The sequence below is a fragment of the Macaca thibetana genome, chromosome X (genome assembly GCF_024542745.1).
Source record: "Macaca thibetana thibetana isolate TM-01 chromosome X, ASM2454274v1, whole genome shotgun sequence".
Lineage (NCBI taxonomy): Eukaryota > Metazoa > Chordata > Mammalia > Primates > Cercopithecidae > Macaca > Macaca thibetana.
Window position 1 is genome coordinate 142,787,802 of NC_065598.1, and position 21,112 is coordinate 142,808,913.

The window sequence follows — 21,112 nt, forward strand, 5'->3', positions numbered from 1 at the left end:
TAGCATTAGGAGAAATACCTAATGTAAATGATGAGTTAATGGGTACAGCAAACCAACATGGCACATGTATACATATTTAACAAACATGCATGTTGTACACATGCACCCTATAACTTAAAGTACAATAACACAAATAAAAAAAATAGAGAACCCAGATATAAATCCATCCATTTATGGCCAACTCATCTTCAACAAAAGCATGAAGGACATCCATTGGGGAAAGGACAGTCTTTTCAATAAGTGGTGCTAGACAGGCTGGATAACCATATGCAGAAGAATGAATCTATACCCCTATCTCTCACCCTACACAAAAATAAAATCACAGTGGATTACAGACTTGAATCTAAGACCTCGAACTATGAAACTACTGGAAGGAAACATTGGGGAAATGTTCCATGACATTGGTGTGGGCAAAGACTTTTTTGTGTAAGACCTCAAGAGCACAGGCAACAAAAGTAAATGTAGACAAATGGGATTACATCAGGTTAAAAAGCTTCTGCACAGTAAAGAAAACCAATCAACAAATTAAAGAGACAAGCCACAGATGGAAGAAAATATTTGCAAACTGTCCATCCAATAAGGGATTGAAAACCAGAATACATAAGGAGTTCAAAATACTCAATAGCAAAAAAGCCCCAAATAATCTGATTTTAAAATGGGCAAAAGAGCCGGGCGCGGTGGCTCACGCTTGTAATCCCAGCACTTTGGAAGGTCGAGGCGGGCGGATCACCTGAGGTCAGGAGTTTGAGACCAGATTGACCAACATGGAGAAACCCCGTCTCTACCAAAAATACAAAATTAGTTGGGGTGGTGGCACATGCCTGTAATCCCAGCTACTCGGGAGGCTGAGGCCAGAGAATCACTTGAACCTGGGAAGCGGAGGTTGCGGTGAGCCGAGATTGCGCCATTGCACTCCAGCCTGGGAAACAAGAATGAAACTCCATCTAAAAAAAAAAAAAAAGGCAAAAGATCTATATAGACATTTCTCAAAATAATACATAAAAATGGCCAACAGGTATACGAAAAAATGTTCAACATTACCAATGATTAGAGAAATGTAAATCATTAGAGAAATGCAAATAAAACCCACAGTGAACTATCATCTCATCACATTTAAAATGGCCTGTGTCAAAAAGACAGGCACTAACAGATATTGGTGAGGATGTGAGGAAAGGTGAATCCCTCACACACTATTGGTAGGAATGTAAATTAATATAGCCACTAACAGTATGGAGATTCCTCAAAAAAACTAAACATAGAATACCATGTGATCCAGCCATTCTACTACTTGGCATGTATCCAAAAAAAAAAAAAAAAAAAAAGGAAATCAATATACTGAAGGGATACCTGCACTCCCATATTTATTGCAGCAGTATTCACAACAGCCAAAATATGGAATCAACCTAATTCCCTAACAAAGGATGAATGGATAAAGAAAATGTGGCATATATACAGGAAAGAATATTATTCAGTCATAAAATAGGATGAAATCTGGTCATTTGCAACAACATGAATGGAATTGGAAGTCATTATGTTAAGTGAAATAAACCAAGTAAAAAGCAACACATATCACATGTTCTTACTCGCGTGGAAATTATAAAAGTGAATCTCACGAAGATAGACTAGAACAGTTACCAGAAGTCAGGAAGGTTGAGGGGAGAGGGAGATGAAAGGAAAAAAAAAGAATATAAATACATTTATTACCACTAAACTGTACACTTAAAGATGTAAAGGTGGCAAATTTTATATGTATATTTTACCTCAACAAAAAGGTGTAAGAATATGCAAAGAAGCAAACAATATTAAGTCTTAAGAAAGCAACTGGTTAATATTTAATTACATTATAATTTTTAACTAAAAGGGGAACAAACATCCACATATTGTTCTGTTGCCCTAATGAATAATAGCAATAAAATTACAGTATAATAGCATTTGCACTATACCTCACAGTCGTCACACTATTTCACCGTAAATTTTAAACACAAATAAAAACTCCAAGTGGTATTATAGAATGACAGAACTGAAGAAACTCAGGTTTTTTGTTTTCATATTTACAATAACTGTGCTATTGTTTAAACACAGGAATGTTTAGCATCACAAGTGTTAGAAACACGAAGTAACTGTACCTGAAGGAAGCTTGAATTGATTTTAAACTGTGATGAACTTGCTCTCAAAACAGAAATGTATAGCTGGGTCCAGGAAGCATGGGGATTGCATGTATAACTGGAGGTTCTCCAAATTAACTTCCCTTTCAAATACAATGTTGATGAAAAGAGATGTAATTTAAAAGTGCTGATTTGAAGTACACTTATCTATTATTGCAACTCAACAGTAGTCTCAGCAATTTTTTTGGAATATAGCTCAACAGATGATTTTGTATTCAGAGAAGAGCGTGTTCCCACTGACATGATTTAGAATTGTTGACATGGTGATAATAACAAAGCAGACCAAATTATAATTGGTTTTCTTCTTCTTCTTCCTTCTCTAGAGACAGTGCACTTCCTCATTGCTTGCAACCAAGGCAATGCTCCCATTGCCCTGGCCTTGATATGTCACTGGTTTCCTACTGTGTTGTTCTACAAATTTTTCCTGGAAGCCCAGCTGACCCTCCTCCTCCAGTCCTTCCTACAATTTTGTAATCAACAAATTCCCTATATGAAAATCCCTCTTTGCTTAAACTATCTAGTTATGTATTCTAACTAACTATTCTAGTTATCTGCAACTAAACCCTGACTGATACAGATAGTAGGCAAGGAACAAAGGATTTTGCTTAGAGCGATGGCTTTTAAAAACATTTATTCCTTTATCCATCCATTCACTCAACACTTTCATGCATCTCTCTGTATATATAGCTATGCCCATGTGTTATTCAAATTTGGGGTATTTTCTCCTGAGAGCATTGAATTTTGACTAGGCGATCAAGTCGTGCACAAGAGAGATGGATTGGACAACTATATTAGTTAGAAAGCGTTTGGCTCTCAGAAACAGAAACACTAACTCAAAGTGATTAAAACTATTAGGAAATATACTATCTCACAAACTGGAAGTTCCACAATGGGTCAAGTTTTGGGGTAGCTCAATGATATCATTAGGTATTCAGGTTCTTCCTGCCCTTCTCTTCTGCCATCTTCCATATTGACTTCATCCTTGTACTGGCAGCAAGATGGCTTCAGCTCATCCAGAAACAACAACGATCAGAGAAAGAGAACAGAATGGTTCTCTCTTAGTAGTAAGTAGATTGCTGTGTCATTACGGCCCCACCCACAGGTGATCTGTAGGATGGCGGGGAAGGGAACCTACTGGGCAGAACTTTGAGTCGTGTATTTGGTTGTCCCCTTCGTCTGGAACTTGTCTTATTTGCCAGGAAGAAACAAAAGGCTGTGGCAAGGATCTATGCTGAATCATGGCAGAGACTAATGTTGCGGCTGGATGGTCTTGGAAGGAGCAAGTTTGGAGGATTGCAAGTTTGGAGCAAGTTTGGAGCAAGGAAATTTGAGAAAGAAGTATGTGAATTGATCTATAATGTATGTCTTGCATATGAATATTTATCACAAGGTAATCTTCTTAGGAGAGGTGCTAAATAGTCAGATGGGCTTAATGCCCATTCAGTGGATATCAGTCAGACTCTCTACCACTCCAGTACTTGATTGATGAGCTCATATACAAAGTGGCCTTGGGGACAAAGATGAAAATATGCATGGACTCAATAATATGAATTTCTTCTCACCAAAACTTACTATTACTACTGCTTGGATGTCAAATTTACCAGTAGCAGCCATTAGCCCTGGGCCCCTGATACGGTATAATATCCTATGGGTACCAACCAGCCATCTTGAGATAGTTTGATTGCTTTGGACTCCTTTTATTACAAACTGGACAGTGACTTTTTTCTTACCTTAAATAGATTGTAACTCCAAATTGGATTTGCTTTCCTGTTTACCATACCTCGGCTAGCCCTACCATCTGTAGATTTACTGAATACCTTACACAGCACTATTTTATCTCACAAAACATTGCTCCTATCAAAGGAACTCACATCACCCTGATCTAAGTACAGCAATGAACTGAAGCCTGTTCATGCCAACTCACCTAGAAGAAATCAGCCAATAAAACAATGAAATCACCTCTTATAGATCTACTTATGACACCGCCTAGCAAAAACACCCTGTGAGTTTGGGGTACCATCTTGCAGGAATGTGCTGTACATTCTGAACCAGGACTAGTGATCAACATATGGTGTTGTTTCCTCCATAACCAGAACACATGGGGCTGAGAACCAAGGGATGATGGCAAGATTGATACCTCATGATCCACTTACAAAAAGTTTTGTGTTTTGCTTCCTATTCTCACAACTTTGGTTTCGGCTATTTTAGAATTAGAAGATTATTATTCAATATTTCTTTCAGGGAACACAACAATGATTCCCCTCAATTAGAAGCTGGGACTGCCACCGTATGCTGGTAGGCAAACCAGCAAAAAAAAAAAAAAAAAAAAAAAAAAAAAAAAAAAAAAATTAGGCAATTTATCCTGATTATCGTTAAATGTTATACACTGTAGGAATGAACTAGTTTGCTTTTATTACCCTACTGGGACATCACTTATGTTATTTCCACTATAACAATGAACATCGTTGTACATGTCCGCTTGTACACATGAGTGAAAGGGTAGATACCTAAAAGTGGAATTCCTAGGTCACAGAATATGTGAATATTTAACTTTACAATTTGTTGTCAAAAACTCACCAAAGTGGGCCAGGCACAGTGGCTCATGCCTGTAATACCAGCACTTTGGGAGGCCGAGACAGGCAGATTACCTGAGGTCAGGAGTTTGAGACCAGCCTGGCCAACATATAGTGAAACTCCTTCTCTACTAAAAAATACAAAGTTAGCCTGGCGTAGTGGCACGTGCCTGTAGTCCCAGCTACTTGGGATGCTGAGGCAGGAGAATCGCTTGTACCCAGGGGCAGATGTTTCAGTGAGGTGAGATCGTGCACTGCACTCCAGCCTGGGCAACAGAGCGAGACTGTGTCTCTCAAAAAAAAAAAAACCAAAAAAAAAATCACCAAAGTGGTTGTACCCATTTGTAACCCCACCTACAATGACCAAAGTCCTATTTTGATATATTCCTGTGGATATTTATTGAGTTTTGCTAATATAAGTGTGAAATATCTCATCATTGATTTAACTTATGAGTTATTTGTAACTTATGAGCTATTTGTAACTTATTTAACCATGATTACCTGAAGTCAGGTATCTTTTCATGTCTGTCTGTGGTGATATTTGAAAAAAAATAGTGTCAATTCTGTTTTCCACAAGAACAGTAGTTACATTCTGAGCAGTGATATGCACTACCTCATGAAGCAATTCTTGTATTCATGCCCCATGCAACACATTTTTATCTCTAATTAGGTCTAGGTTGTTTAGTATCCAATTTAGCTCCCTTGAGGGTATAGGACAAAAGAGGAAAGCCAGTGCAGGACTTTAAATTTACATCTGATAATCTGTAAAATGGACACTTCACATGGCTTTGCGTGTGTTCGTGTGTGTGTGTGGCCTCAATCTCGAATTAGTGTTGTGTAAGCCAGGAAGTGCTGCGATGTAATCTTAGGGATTTTATCCTTTGAGTTCCTGTTAGTAATTTGGGTTTCTAATGGTATAACGTGGATTGCATTGTAGTAGAACTGCCATGCCTCACGGGTTTGCAGCAACCTCAAATGCTACAGTCAAGTATGAGTCATAGCATGCCAGAGCTGAATGGTATCTTCACAATCACGCTATCCACAGCCCATAATTGGTAAAAGGGGGAAACTAAGGCAAAGAGAGCTCAACCTGTGAGATGGCAAAGAGCTGAGTTCCCAATTGCGTGCTCTAGCTTGATCTGAGACCTCAGGGTGGCTATGCGGTGTCTGGTCATATGATAATTTTCCACCTGTGCTATGATATGAACAAGGCTGCTGTTGGGAGGCAATTTTCCATGGATTTGTTGAGTTTCTGCATGTCTCAGGAGAGCTTTTGTCCTTTGTCTCTGACTCAGTTGTCTTGCATCTTCTGCCAGCATCTATAAAACTGCAACTAGTTACCTTGCTACTTGAAAGAAGAGTAAAATCTCAGATACTTCACGGTTCCTCGCAGTTACAAGCAGTAGTTTCAGAAGCTATTAATAAATGTTTTGTGTGATAACAATCCTCTCATCAAATTAGTTTTGGAAAAGCTGAAGCCAAAAAAAGGATTTAAAAAAATATAGAAGGAAAGTGGGTTCTTTTCCTGTTAGACTCTTTGATAAACTAAATGGCATTATGAATGGCTCTTGGGCATGGGGCAGGGATGGATGGAGTGTGCCAAGTTTCAAGAATTATTGGAATAGGAAGCCTTGCTTCTCCCTTCCTCTGTGGGAGGCTTAGGAACACTGGAAATAACAATAGAATAAAATTAGTAGAAACAGAAAGTGCGTATAATTACGAATAAGGATGGAAATGCAGTTGGGGTGGTTTTCATATCCTTTGTAAACTAGAATGTGGTAAGCTAACAGTTATGGAAGCAATACCTACACAGTCCTTTTGCAGGTGTGCCCAAACCAAGGAAGGTAACGGGAGTTTGCCCAAGGGTCAGATTTTAGAGCCAAAAGGGGGTCTAGAAACAATGCCCAACCCTTCCATTTTACACATGAGGCACCAAGGCCTAGTTGGAGGAAGGCATTTACTTAGAGCCACCCAGTTCATGGGTAGTAATTTTGGCAATAAAGCGTAAATGATTTTAGTAACTTTTCAGTGTTCCTCACATATTATTTGTTCTCATGTTGTTGTATTGTTTTATTTATTTGTAACTCAGTTTTAAGGTTTCATAAGGCACACAGCATTTTGTCTAACACTCAAAGCTTCTACTAAAGTGTAATAATCTATTGAATATGATATTCACTAGTCACTCTTCACATCCAGCACTGCCCAAAACAACTTTTTGCCATGATGAAAACCCTCCAGCCGGGCGCGGTGACTAATGCCTGTAATCCCAGCACTTTGGGAGGCTGAGGTGGGCAGATGACCAGAGGTTAGGAGTTTGAGACCAGCCTGGCCAACATGGTGAAACCTTATCTCTACTAAAAATACAAAAATTGACCAGGCATGGTGGCGCACTCCTGTAATCCCAGCTATTTGAGAAGTTGAGGGAGGAGAATGGCGTGAACCAGGAAGGTGGAGCTTGCAGTGAGCTGAGATCGCCCCACTGTACTCCAGCCTAGGAGACAGCAAGACTACGTCTCAAAAAAAAAAAAAAAAAAAAAAAAAAAAAAAAAAAAGAAATAAAAAAAAATCATATTGCCAGTGTCCAGGATGGCAGCCATGAGCCACATGCGGCTATTGAGCACTTGTTAATGTGACTACTGTGATTGAGGAACTCTTTTCTTAATTTCATTTCATTTTAAGTAATTGAAACTTGCACTTAAATAGCCACATTTGGCTAGCAGCTGCTGTCGTGAGCGCTGTAATGACGAACTGTAGTGACCCGACACTACAATGTGCACTCTAGGAATGAGGAAGAATGGAGTCAGAATCCGAGTTATTCCTTTTTGTTGATCTAGGACAAGCAGTCATGCCACTGGTCCAGGCCTGAAGCCTCGTTCACTTGTTCCACAAGCATTTAGCAAGCACCTACGTGCCAGGCTTTCAGTGGGAGTGTGAGGGTGCACCAACCACTGGCCACGTGGTTGTAAGGGTCTGGGCCTGTGGAATGAAGCAGAAGACGTCATCGTGAAGGAATCAGTTTCAGCCCCGCGAGAGTTGGCACATGCCACGCGAGGGTCACTGCCCCATTGGCTTCTGAGTCACGGACTGCCCCGGAAGCTTTAGTGTCACGGACTGCCCCGGAAGCTTCTGGGTCACGGACAGTTGGGCAGTGAGGCGGCGTCTCAGCGAGGCGGCACCCGGAGCCATGCCTTCAGATAGGAGGCAAGCGAAGGGGAGGAATAGGTCAAGTCGCCATGCCATGCGTGTGGCTCACTTACAGCTGGCAACTTATGAGGTGGCGGCAACTGGGTCGAATCCCGAGAGCAGCCATCCCGGGTACGAGGCCACCATGGCTGACAGGCCTCAGCCAGGATGGCGGGAATCTCTAAAGATGTGGGTCAGCAAACCCTGCGGGATGCTCATACTCTCCATCTGGATCCTGCTGTTGGTGTGCTACTACCTGTGCTCTGGTGAGTGCTGGCTCAGGCCAGGCGGGGAAATGCTGGGGGAGGGGTAGGGAGAGGGGGCGGGGTGTGGCGATGCACAGGCACCAACTGTAGGCCTTCCTGCCCCTTCCTGTCCTCTCTCCTCCCCAAGGCCTTTATGGCCCCATCTTCAGCAGTCCTTACAAAGTCCTGCCCTCTCTCACCTGGCCGCAGGAAGTCTTTCCCGCCTAAACTCACTTCTAAAAGACTTTCCCTCCCCGACTTCCCCTGACAAAAGCCTTTCCTTCCTCACACTTCCCACCACAAAGTACTAACCTTCTTTGTCACCGCTTTTTAAAAGTTGAGGACCAGGCGCGGTGGCTCACACCTGTAATCCCAGCACTTCAGGAGGCCGAGGCAGGCGGATCACTTGAGGTCAGGAGTCCAAGAGCAGCCTGGCCAACATGGTGAAACCGCCATCTCTACTAAAAATAAAAAAATTAGCCGGGCATGGTGGCACACGCCTGTAATCCCAGCTACTCTGGAGGCTGAGGCAGGAGAATCGCTTGAATTCGGGAGGCGGAGGTTGCAATGAGCCGACATGGTGCCACTGCACTCCAGCCTGGTGAGAGAGCTAGACTCCCTCTAAAAAAAAAAAATAGGGCCGGGCGCAGTGACTCGCGCCTGTAATCCCAACATTTTGGGAGGCCGAGGCGGGCGGATTGCCTGAGCTCAGGAATTCAAGACCAGCCTGGGCAACAAGGTGAAGCCCCGTCTCTACTAAAATGCAAAAAAAATTACCTGGTCGTGGTGGCATGCACCTGTAGTTGCAGCTACTTGGGAGGCTGAGACAGGAGAATTGCTTGAACCTGGGAGGCCGAGGTTGCAGTGAGCTGAGATTGCACCACTGCACTCCAGCCTTGGTGACAGAGACTCAGTCTCAAAAAAAAAGAAAAAGGCCAGGTGCCATGGCTCATGCCTGTAATCCCAGCACGTTGGGAGGCCGAGGGGGGCGGATCACAAGGTCAGGAGATTGAGACCATCCTGGTTAACACTGTGAAACCCCGTCCGTACTAAAAATACAAAAAAATTAGCCGGGTGTGGTGGCAGGCGCCTGTAGTCCCAGCTACTCCGGAGGCTGAGGCAGGAGAAAGGCATGGACCCGGGAGGCGGAGCTTGCAGTGAGCCGAGATCACACCACTGCACTCCAGCCTGGGTGACAGAGCAAGACTCCGTCTCAAAATAATAATAATAATAATAATAAAATTGAGGTGAAATTCACATAACATAAAATTAACTACTTTATAGTGAAAATTAAAGGAATTTAATTCATTTAAATGTTGTGCAACCATCACCTCATGTAGTTCTAAAATATTTTAACCACCCCAAATTAAAACCCACACCCATGAACCAGTTACTTCCAATTCCCCAATCCATAAGGCTACTTCCTTCCTTTTTATGGCTGATTCGTATTCCATTGTAGGGGTATACTATATTTTTATCTAGTTTTTGAAATTTACCGAATTTGGGTTGTTTCCACTTTGGGCCTATTATGAACAATGCTGCTATGAGCATTTGTGTACAAGTTCTTGTGTAGACGTGTTTTGAGTTCTCTAGGAGTAGAATTGCTGGATCGTATGGGAACTCCGTTGATCTTTTTGAGGAAGTCCCACACTGTTTTACAAAGTGGTTGAACCGTTTTACATCTCCATTAACAATGTTTGAAGGCTTCAATTTCACCAATATATGTTATCTGTCCCGCTTGTTATAAATTATAGCCATTATAGTGGGAGTGAAATAGTATCTCATTATGGTTTTGATTTATATTTTCCTAATGCCTAATGACTTTGAACATGTTTTTATATGCCTGCTGGCCTTTTGTACATCTTTGGAGAAATGTCTTTTCAAATTATTTGACCATTTTTAATTGGATTGTTTGTGGTTTTGCTGTTGAGCTTTAATAATTCTTTATATATTCTGGATACTGAATCCTTATCAGATACCTGATTTGCAAATGTTTCCTCCCATTCTGTGGGTAGTCTTTTCACTTTCTTGATAATGTCCTTTGATGTAAAAATGTTTTTAATTTTGAGAAAGCTCAGTTTATCTATTTTGTCTTTGATTACTTGTGTTTTGGAGTCATATCTAATAATCCATTGTCAAATCCAAGGTCACGACGATTACTCCCATGTTTACTTTTAAGAGTTTTATGATTTTAACTCTTATATTCAGATTGTTGATCCATTTTGAGTTGATTTTTGCATATGGTGTATGTTAAGGGTCCAACTTCATTCTTTTGCATGTGGATAACCACTTGTCCCAGCACCACTTGTTGAAGAGACGATTTTTTCCTCAATTGAGTGCTCTTGGCAGCTTTCTCAAAAATCAGTTGATTATGGATTTATAGATTTAGTTCTGGACTCTCAATTTTATTCTGGTCTATGTATCTATCTCTATGCTGGTACCACATTCTTTTGATTACTGTAGCTTTATAGCAAGTTTAGAAATTGGAATGTGTGAGTCCATCATTTTCGTACTTCTTTATCCATATTGTTTTGTGTATTCATGGCCACTAACAACTCTATATAAATTTGAGAGTCAGCTTTTCCATTTCTGCGAAAAGGCCATTGGAATGTTGATAGAGTTGGCATTGAATCTGTAGATCACTTTGGAAGTACTGCCATCTTAACAATATTAAGTATTCCAATCTGTGACCACAAAATGACTTTACATTTATTAATGCCTTCTTTAATTTATTTCGGTAATGTTTTGTAATTTTCAGTTTACAAGTCTTTAACTTCCTTGGTTACATTTATTTTTAGATATTTTATTCTTTTGTATGCTATTGCAAATGGAATGGTTTCCTTTTTCTTTTCAACTTGTACATTGGTGGTGTATAGAAACACGGCTGATTTTTACCTGTTTGTCTCGTACCTGTAAAGTTACGAAATTCATTTATTAGCTCTAGTAAGTTTTTTGTGGACTTTTTGGATATTCTAGATATAGAATCATGTTATCTGTAAATAGAGAGAGTTTTACTTTTTACTTTCCGATTTTCATGCCATTTATTTCTTCTTATTGCTTAATTGCTCTTGCTAAAACTTCCAGCACAATATTGAATAGCAGTGATGAAAGCAGGCATCCATGTTTTAGAGGAAGCTTTCGGTTTTTCAACATTGGTTATAATGTTAGCTGTTCATCAGCTCTTCATCATGTTAAGTAAGATTCATTCTGTTCCTCGATTGCTGAGTGATTTTTTTATGACAGGGTTTTAGATTTTGTCAGATGCGTTTTTTGTATCAATTGAGATATGAAATTGTTTCCCTTTGTGTATTATGTTGACTGATTTTCTTACATTGAACCATCTTTAGATTAGTGGGATGAACTCCACTTTACAGTCGTTGCGTATAATCCTTGTAATATGCTGTTGCATTTGGTTTGCTAGTATTTTGCAGGATAATTTTGTATCTATATTCATAAGCGATATTGGTCTGCAGTTTTCTTGTGGTGTCTTTTTCTGCCCTTGGGATCAGGTTACTACTGAACTCCTAGAATGAGTTAAGAAGTATTGTTGCTGAAGATTTTGAGAAAGATTGATGTTAATTCTTCTTTAAAAATTTGGTAGAAATTACCAGTGAAGCCATCTGTTCCTAGACCTTTTTTTTGTTGAAACATTTTATTTTTATTGTTTTATTTTTTTATTTTTTACTTTAAAAAAGTTCTGGGATACATGTGCAGAACGTGCAGGTTTGTTACATAGACATACATGTGCCATGGTGGTTTGCTGCAACTATCAACCTGTCAACTAGGTTTTAAGCGGTATTTGTCAGAACGCTCTCCCTCCCCTTTCCCCCCACCCCCCGACAGGCACTGGTGTGTGATGCTCCCCTCCCTGTGTCCATGTCTTCTCATTGTTCAACTCCCACTTAAGAGTGAGGACATGCGGTGTTTAGTTTTCTGTCCCTGTGTTAGTTTGCTGAGGATGATAGTTCCCAACCTCATCCATGTCTCTGAAAAGGACATGAACTCATTCTTTTTTATGGTTGCATAGTATTCCATGGTGTCTATGTGCCACATTTTCTTTATCCAGTCTATCATTGATGGGCATTTGGGTTGGTTCCAAGTCTTTGCTATTGTAAATAGTGCTGCAATAAGCATACATGTGCATGTGTCTTCATAGTAGAATGACTTATAAACCTTTGGGTATATACCCAGTAATGAGATTGCTGGGTCAAATGGTATTTCTGGTTCTAGATCCTTGAGGAATTGCCACACTGTCTTCCACATGGTTGGACTAATTTATACTCCCACCAACAGTGTAAAAGTGTTTCTGTTTCTTCACGTCCTCACCAGCATCTGTTGTTTCCATACTTTGTAATGATTGCCATTCTAACTGGCGTGAGATGGTATCTCATTGTGGTTTTTATTTGCATTCTCTAGTGACCAGTGATGTTGAGCTTTTTTTTCATATATTTGTTGGCCTCATAAATGTCTTCTTTTGAGAAGTGTCTGTTCATGTCCTTCACCCACATTTAGTGGGGTTGTTTATTTATTTCTTATAAATTTGTTTAACCTCCTTGTAGATTCTGGTTATTAGACCTTTGTCAGATGGATAGATTGCAAAAATTTTATCCCATTCTGTGGGTTGCCTCTTCACTTTGATGATAGTTTCTTTTGCTGAGCAGAAGCTCTTTACTTTAATTAGATCCCATTTCTCAACTTTGGCTTTTGTTGCCATTGCTTTTGGTGTTTTCATCATGAAGTCTTTGCCCATGCCTATGTCCTGAATAGTATTGCCTAGGTGTTCTTCTAGGGTTTTGATGGTTTTAAGTCTTTAATCCATCTTGAGTTAACTTTTGTATAAGGTGTAAGGAAGGGGTCCAGTTTCTGTTTCCTGCATATGGCTAGCCAGTTTTCCCAACACCATTTATTAAATAGAGAATCCTTTCCCCATTGCTTGTTTGTCAATGATCAGATGGTTGTAGATGTGGGGTGTTATTTCTGAGGCCTCTGCTCTGTTCCATTGGTCTATATATCTGTTTTGGTACCAGTACTATGCTGTTTTGGTTACTGTAGTCTTGTAGTATAGTTTGAAGTCAGGTAGTGTGATGCCTCCAGCTTTGTTCTTTTTGCTTAGGATTGTCTTGGCTACACAGGCTCTTTTTTGGTTCCACATGAAATTTAAAGTAGTATTTTCTAGTTCTGTGAAGAAAGCCAATGGTATCTTGATGGGAGTACCATTGAATCTATAAACTACTTTGGGCAGTATGGCCATTTTCATGATACTGATTCTTCCTATCCATGAGCATGGAATTTCTTTTTCCATTTGTTTGTGTCATCTCTTATTTCCTTGAGCAATGGTTTGTAGTTCTCCTTGAAGAGGTCCTTCATGTTCCTTGTAAGTTGTATTCCTAAATATTTTATTTTCTTTGCAGCAATTGTGAATTGGAGTTCACTTATGATTTGGCTCTCTGCTTGTTTATTATTGGTGTATAGGAATGCATGTTATTTTTGCTCATTGATTTTGTATCCTGAGACTTTGCTGAAGTTGTTTATCAGCTAAAGGAGTTTTGGGGCTGAGATGATGGGGTTTTCTAAATATATACAATCATGTGGTCTACAAACAGAGACAATTTGGCTTCCTCTCTTCCTATTTGAATACCCTTTATTTCTTTCTCTGGCATGATTGCTTTGGCCAGAACTTCCAATACTATGTTGAATAGGAGTGGCGAGAAAGGGCATCCTTGTCTTGTGCCGGTTTTCAAAGGGAATGCTTCCAGCTATTGTCCATTCAGTATGATGTTGGCTATGGGTTTGTCATAAATAGCTCTTATTATTTTGTGGTGCTGAGAAGAATGTATATTCTGTTGATTTGGGGTAGAGTCTTCTATAGATGTCTGTTAGGTCTGCTTGGTCCAGAGCTGAGTTCAAGTCTTGAATATCCTTGTTAATGTTCTGTCTCATTGTTCTGTCTAATATTGACAGTGGGTTATTAAAGTCTCCCACTATTATTGTGTGAGAATCTGTCTTTTTGTAGGTCTCTAAGAATTTGTTTTATGAATCTGGGTGCTCCTGTATTGGGTGCATATGTATTTAGGAAAGTTAGCTCTTCTTTTTGCATTGATTGATCCCCTTTACCATTATGTAATGCCCTTCTTTGTCTTTTTTGTTTATATTTGTTTTATCAGAGACTAGGATTCCAACCCCTGCTTTTTTATTTTTTATTTATTTATTTATTTATTGCTTTCCATTTGCTTGGTAAAATTTCTCCATCCCTTTATTTTGAGACTGTGTATGTCTTTGCATGTGAGATGGGTCTCCTGAATACAGGACATCAGTGGATCTTGGCTCCGTCCAATTTGCCAGTCTGTGTATTTTAATTGGGACATTTAGCCCATTTACATTTAAGGTTAATATTGTTATGTGTGAATTTGATCCTGTCATCATGATGCTAGCTGTTTATTTTGCACATTAGTTGATGCAGTTTCTTCATAGTGTAATTGGTCTTTATATTTTGGCGTGTTTTTGCAGTGGCTGGTACTGGTTTTTCTTTTCCATAGTTAGTGCTTCCTTCAGGTACTCTTGTAAGGCAGGCCTGGTGGTGACAAAAATCCCTTAGCATTTGCATGTCCGTAAGTATTTTATTTCTCCTTCGCTTATGAAGCTTAGTTTGGCTGGATATGAAATTCTGGGTTGAAAATTTTTTTCTTTAAGAATGTTAAATATTGGCCCCCACTCTATTCTGCTTCTAGGGTTTCTGCAGAGAGACCTGCTGTTAGTCTGATGGGCTTCCCTTTGTAGGTAACCTGACCTTTCTGTCTCGCTGCCCTTAACATTTTTTACATTTTTTCCTTCATTTTAACCTTGGTGAATCTGATGATTATGTGTCTTGGGATTGCTCTTCTCGAGGAGTATCTTTGTGGTGTCCTCTCTATTTTCTGAATTTGAATGTTGGCCTGTCTTGCTAGGTTGGGGAAAGTTCTCCTGGATAATATCCTGAAGTGTTTTCCAACTTTGTTCCATTCTCCCTGTCACTTTCAAGGATCCCAATCAAACGTAGGTTTTGTCTTTTCACATAGTCCCATATTTCTTGGAGGCTTTGTTCATTCCTTTTCAATCTTTTTTCTCTAATCTTGTCTTCATGCCATATTTCATTAAGTTGATCTTCAATCTCTGATATCCTTTCTTCTTCTTGATTGATTTGGCTATTGATACTTGTGTATGCTTCACGAAGTTCTCGTGTTGTGTTTTTGAGCTCCATCAGTTCATGTACGTTCTTCTCTAAACCGTTTATTCTAGTTAGCAGTTCCTGTAACCTTTTGTCAAGGTTCTTAGCTTCCTTACATTAGGTTAGAACATGCTCCTTTAGCTCAGAGGAGTTTGTTATTACCCACCTTCTGAAGCCTACTTCTGTCAATTCATCAAACTCATTCTCTGTCCAGTTTTGTGCCCTTGCCAGAGAGGAGTTGTGATCATTTGGAGGTGAAGAGGCATTCTGGTTTTTGGAATTTTCAGCATTTTTGCACTGTTTTTTTTCTCATCTTTGTTGATTTATCTACCTTTGATCTTTGAGACTGAAGACCTTTGGATGGGATTTCTGTGTGGGTGTTCTTTTTGCTGATGTTGATGTTACTGCTTCTGGTTTGTTAGTTTTTCTTCTAATAGTCAGGCCCCACTGCTGCAGGTCTGCTGTAGTTTGCTGGAGGTTCACCCCAGACCCTGTTTTCCTGGGTATCACCTGTGGAGGCTGCAGAACAGCAAAGATTGCTTTCTGCTCCTTCCTCTGGAAGCTTTGTCTCAGAGGGGCACCAGCCTGATGCCAGCCAGAGCTCTCTCCTGTGTGAGGCACCTCTCAACCCCTGTTGGGAGGCCTCTCCCAGTCAGGAGCCACAGGGATCAGGGACCCACTTGAGGATGCAGTCTGTCCCTTAGCAGAGCTCGAGTGCTGTGCTTGTAGAATCCTCCTTGTCAGGGTCCACTGCTCTCTTCAGAGGCGGCAGGTAGGAACGTTTAAGTCTGCTGAAGCTGCGCCAACAGCTGCCCCTTTCCTCGGGTGCTCTGTCCCAGCGAGATGGGAGTTGTATCTATAAGCGCCTGACTGGGGTTGCTGCCTTTCTTGCAGAGATGCCCTGCTCAGCGAAGAGCAATCTAGAGAGGCTGTCTGGCCACAGCTGCTTTGCCGCACTATTTTGAGTTCCACCCAGTCCTTAGCACAGTCAGGGGAAAGCTGCCTACTCAAGCCTCAGTAATGGTGGATGCCCCTCCCCACACCAAGCTCAATCGTCCCAGGTTGATTTCAGACTGCTGTGCTGGCAGGGAGAATTTCAAGTCAGTCTTTCTTAGCTTGCTGGGTTCTGTGGGAGTTGGACCCACTGGCTTGGCTCCCTGGCTTTAGTCCCCTTTCCAGGGGAGTGAAAGGTTCTGTCTCACTGGGGTTCCAAGTGCCACTGGGCTAAGAAAAAAAAAAAAAAAAACTCCTGCAGCTAGCTCCATGTCTGTCTGAACAGCTGCCAGTTTTGTGCTTGAAACCCAGGACCCTGGTGATGTAGGCACATGAGGGAATCTCCTGGTCTGCGGACTGCAAAAACCATAGGTAAAGCATAGTATCTGGGCCAGATAGCACAGTCCGTCATAGCTTCACTTGGCTGGAAAAGGGAGGCCTCCACTCCTTGCACTTCCCAGGTAAGGCAACACCCCACTCTGCTTCTACTCACCCTCCATGGGCTTCACCCACTGCCTAACCAGTCCCAATGAGATGAACAGTGTACCTCAATTGGAAATGCAGAAATCCCCCACCTTCTGCATTGGTCTTGCTGGGAGCTGCAGACCAGAGCTGTTCCTTTTCAACCATCTTGCCAGCAGATGCCCCTGTTTTTGTATTTTTATATTGATATATCATAGTTGTATGTATTTTTGGAGTACACGTGATATTTTAATATGTATACAGAATGTGTAGTGATCAAATCCAGGTAATTGAGATATCCGTTACCTCAAAAATTTATCTTTGTGTTGGGAACATTCCAATTCTTTTCTTCTAGCTACTTTGAAATATAAAACAAATTATTGTTAACTATAATTTCTCTATTGCAAGGGAGATTTTGTTTAGTGTTTCAATCTCTTTACTTTTTATAAGTATTCTTTGAAAAGTCTTCCCTCCTTAACCTCCCTTCACAAAGTACTACCTTTTCATTCCCTCTTTTCAGAAATGACTTTTTCTCATAGATGGCTTTCCTCCCTCATCTCTCCCAAGGTCTTCTTTTCAGTATCTCCATCACATGGGACTAACCTTCTTCACCGCACCACTCAAAGTACTAACCTCCATCATCTCCTCTCTTAAAACTTTTCTACCCCTAACCTCACTTGCTAACCTCCCGTACTTCACTACACAAATTTCCTCAGTCACTTCCCTTCACAAAAGTCTTTCCTTGCTCATTTCCCCTCACGAAAGCCTTTCTTTACTCACCTTCCATCACAGAGTCCTACCCTCCTGCATGTTCACTCACAAATGCCTTCCTTTATCTCCCTCTAAAGGCTTCTTATCACAATTCTTCTGACAAAGTGCTTCCTTTTCTCACCTCAGTCATGAAGGCCTTTAATTCCTCAACTCTCCACTAAAATTCCTTGTCTTCCTTCACAAAGACCTTCCTCCCTCATCTCTTCTCACAAGGGCCTTTCTTCTCTCACCTCCCTCATGAAATTATAACCCCCTTCATCTCCTCTTCATAGTCCTTTCTTCTCTCACCAATACATTCCCTGTCTCACCTTTGCTTATATAGTTCTAACCTCCCTTATCTCTCCTCACAAAGGTATACCCTCCTTCTTCTCCTCTACCAAAATCTTCTTTCCATGCTCTCCCCTAACAAAATTCTAACCCCTTTCGCCTCCCCTCACAAAGACCTTACCTTCTTTTATGGTTGCCTTTCCTGCTTTCTTTACCCTCACAGTTGACTTCCCTCCCTGCTCAAAGGCCTTCTTCCCTCAAGTCCCCTCACAAAACCCTAACTTCCTCATCTCCTTTCCCAAAAAACTTCCCCCCTTCACTTATCACAAAGGCCTTCCCTTTTTTACCCTCACAAATGCCTTCCCTCCTTCATCACCATTCCAAAAGTTTTTCTTGTCCTTCAGTCAAGGTCCTTTCATTTCTCACCTCCCCACAATGACTTTCCTTTGCCCACTTCACAGGCCTTCTCTCAAAAGCTTTTCATTCCTTATCTCACAGAGCCCTTTTCTCCTCTCTCTTAAAGTCTTCAGTCCCTTACTTCCCTTCTTTTACCTTATATCATCCTCTCCCTCTCTAAGCTACCTTCACTAAGGCCTTGCCTCTCTCCCTCAAATTCCTTCCCCTATCTCTTTATTTACCCTCCTCCAGGCCTTTACTCACTCCCCTTCAGAAGCCTACTTTCAGCTCTCCAAAAGTTCTTCTCCTCACTCAGGTTTTCCTTCCTTTACCATCCAAAGGCACTTTCCAATTCTTCCCCAAAAGCCTCCTTTTCTTCCTTCTACTTAATGATCTTTCTGCCTCATGTGCCTCTCTCAAAGTCTTTCCCTCCTCCTCCAGATTCTCCCAACCTGAACTGCTTTTCCTTTTCCTACACCCTTCTTTCCTTCCATAACCTTCCTAAGTCTCAGATGGTTTTCTCAAAACAGCTTTCTCTGTATTACCCACAATAGCATGCCTTTTCTCCCAACCCCCTCACAAATGTATTTCATGTTCTCATCTGCACAAAGGCCTTAGATTTCCCACAGTCTCCTGCCTTTGAGCTCCAGACCCAAGCCCAAAGACTTCAGCATCCCCACATCTAATCTCAATGGCTTCTTTCTCCGTGCTCTCCCTAGAGGTTTTCCATCTTCTCAACCAAGGTCCACCCACAGTCAAAGAGGGAGGTAAAGATTGGGCAATGGCATCACAGCTAAAAAGAATGGAGACTTCTATACACTATGTCACAACTACATGGGTTTATAGGTTTTTGTGAGGAATGAAATTCGAAGTTAAATAAAATATATGCTGTGTCTTATCAATTATTTGAAATAAGTTAGAAAATATGATTTCTGTTCTTTGAAAAAATGTTAAGATATTTTTAATGATCATTTACAAATCATAGTATTACCACAAATTATTCAGGTTTATTTCTACTATTTATCTAAAACACCAAAGTAATTCTGAATTACTGAATTTGTAATAGTACAATACTAAAAGTCTTCTTATCCTCTAAAAAAGTAAGCTGAAAAACAAAACTATAAATTGTATATTTTTTCTTAGTCAGTGAGTTCTTCATTTTCTATTTCTATTTTGAGTAGAACTCCCACAACAAAAAAGAATACTGTCTAATTCAGTGTGATTTCTTTATTTCCAGGAGTACTTTTTCCATTATAGGTCTAACATGTTTTCTCCTAAAATAATCCATGATTCATTCTTTATATTGTTAGATTTCCCAGATTCTCAGGAGGTAATATGTGACTGTATGAATTAAATTTAATTTGCATTTAAAATTATTTCACTTAATTAACATAACAAAATGCACTGTGTTATGGGGTGAATCGTGTCCCCTCACCAAAAACAGTTGCAATTTTAACCCCAATACCTTATTTGTGATCTTATTTGGAGATAAGGTCTTCATAGAGATAATCAAGTTAAAATGAGGTCATCTGGATGTATTTTAATTCACTATGAATGGTGTCCTTATAAAAAAGGGGAAACTTGGACACAGAGACAGACACCTATACAGGAAAGACTATTTCAATCTGCAAGCCAAGGAGAGGACTTTCCTCACAATCCTCAGAAGGAAACAGCCCTACCAACACCTTGATTTTGGACTTCTAGCCTCCAGAGGTGTGAAACAATAAATTTCTGTTTTAAGTCACCCAGTTTATGGTATGTTGTTACAACAGCCCTAGAAAACTAATATACATCAGAAGGTAAAATAATTGTCCATGGTCCTGTAGAATTATGGCGAAAGCAAAACATATGGTTCTGACATTAAAATTCCCTTTTTCGTTTTTAGACAGACCCCAGTGAGTTCTCTTACATTTAATGCTACTGAGAGGAATCGAAGTTGAGTTACCTGAGGTAACTCTGGGATATCCCTCCAGTTTGTATTGTCATTTGCATTCCCAAGCCACATTGCCTTTCCGGTTATATTTATGCAAAAGACATACAGACCAGTGGCATACAGGATGAGGAGAGAAGCAAATTGGGGACTGGGAGTTTGATCCCACCAATTATCTGTAACCTATTCAGTCAGTCCTAACTGCTCATCCTTTTTAGGGAAATTTAAAAAACGAGAAATAAAGATGGACCAGTAGGTAATATTTTCAAATTGCCTTAGCTCCATGGACAAATCCCAGTAACTAGTTTCTGTATCATTTTATTAGAATACCTTATTTATCTAATATCCTTGCGGAGTGAATGAGGCATTACACATAGAAAGTCTGGCTGCCTGCCATGTACCTAATTGAGCACAAGGCTAACTTTTGCTTTAACCCCGTGTACATGTGGTGTAGTTGGAGGAGCCCTAAGCTAGGAATCAGGAGATCTAGGTTGCCCTGATTGTTCACATTAACTTGCTGTGTGACCTTTGATGAGTCATTTTACTTCTTCAGGCTGTAGCTATCTTGTTGAAAAAATGAAGAAATTTCACTAGGTAAGCATTTCTTCTGTTCACTCCTTTCAAGCTAGGAGCCCTAAGCTAGGAATTAGGAGATCTAGGTTGCCCTGATTGTTCACACTAACTTGCTGTGGACCTTTGATGAGTCATTTTACCTCTTTAGGCTTCAGTTATCTTGTCGAAAAAATGAAGAAATTTCACTAAGTGGGCATTTCTCCTTTCAGTCAGAATGCTTGGTTATCTTGATGATACCAGTCATTCATAATTCCCTTTAGGCTACCTTACTTTTTTACATTAATATATTTATTTAAAAAGGGAACTGTACCATAGTTATAAATGGAAAGTTGACCATATTTGCTATTAAT

General features: G+C 40.3%; 1 protein-coding gene across 1 annotated transcript in view; it reads left to right on the forward strand.

The window, feature by feature from the left end:
- The first annotated feature begins 7,822 nt into the window (after positions 1-7,822).
- Positions 7,823-21,112, forward strand: part of FMR1NB (FMR1 neighbor) — a 46,695-nt gene continuing 33,405 nt past the window's right edge. The window contains exon 1 of the mRNA XM_050775214.1: positions 7,823-8,187. Within this exon, the coding sequence (XP_050631171.1) occupies positions 7,923-8,187 (265 nt within the window). The 5' untranslated portion in view covers positions 7,823-7,922. The remainder of the gene's footprint in view (positions 8,188-21,112) is intronic.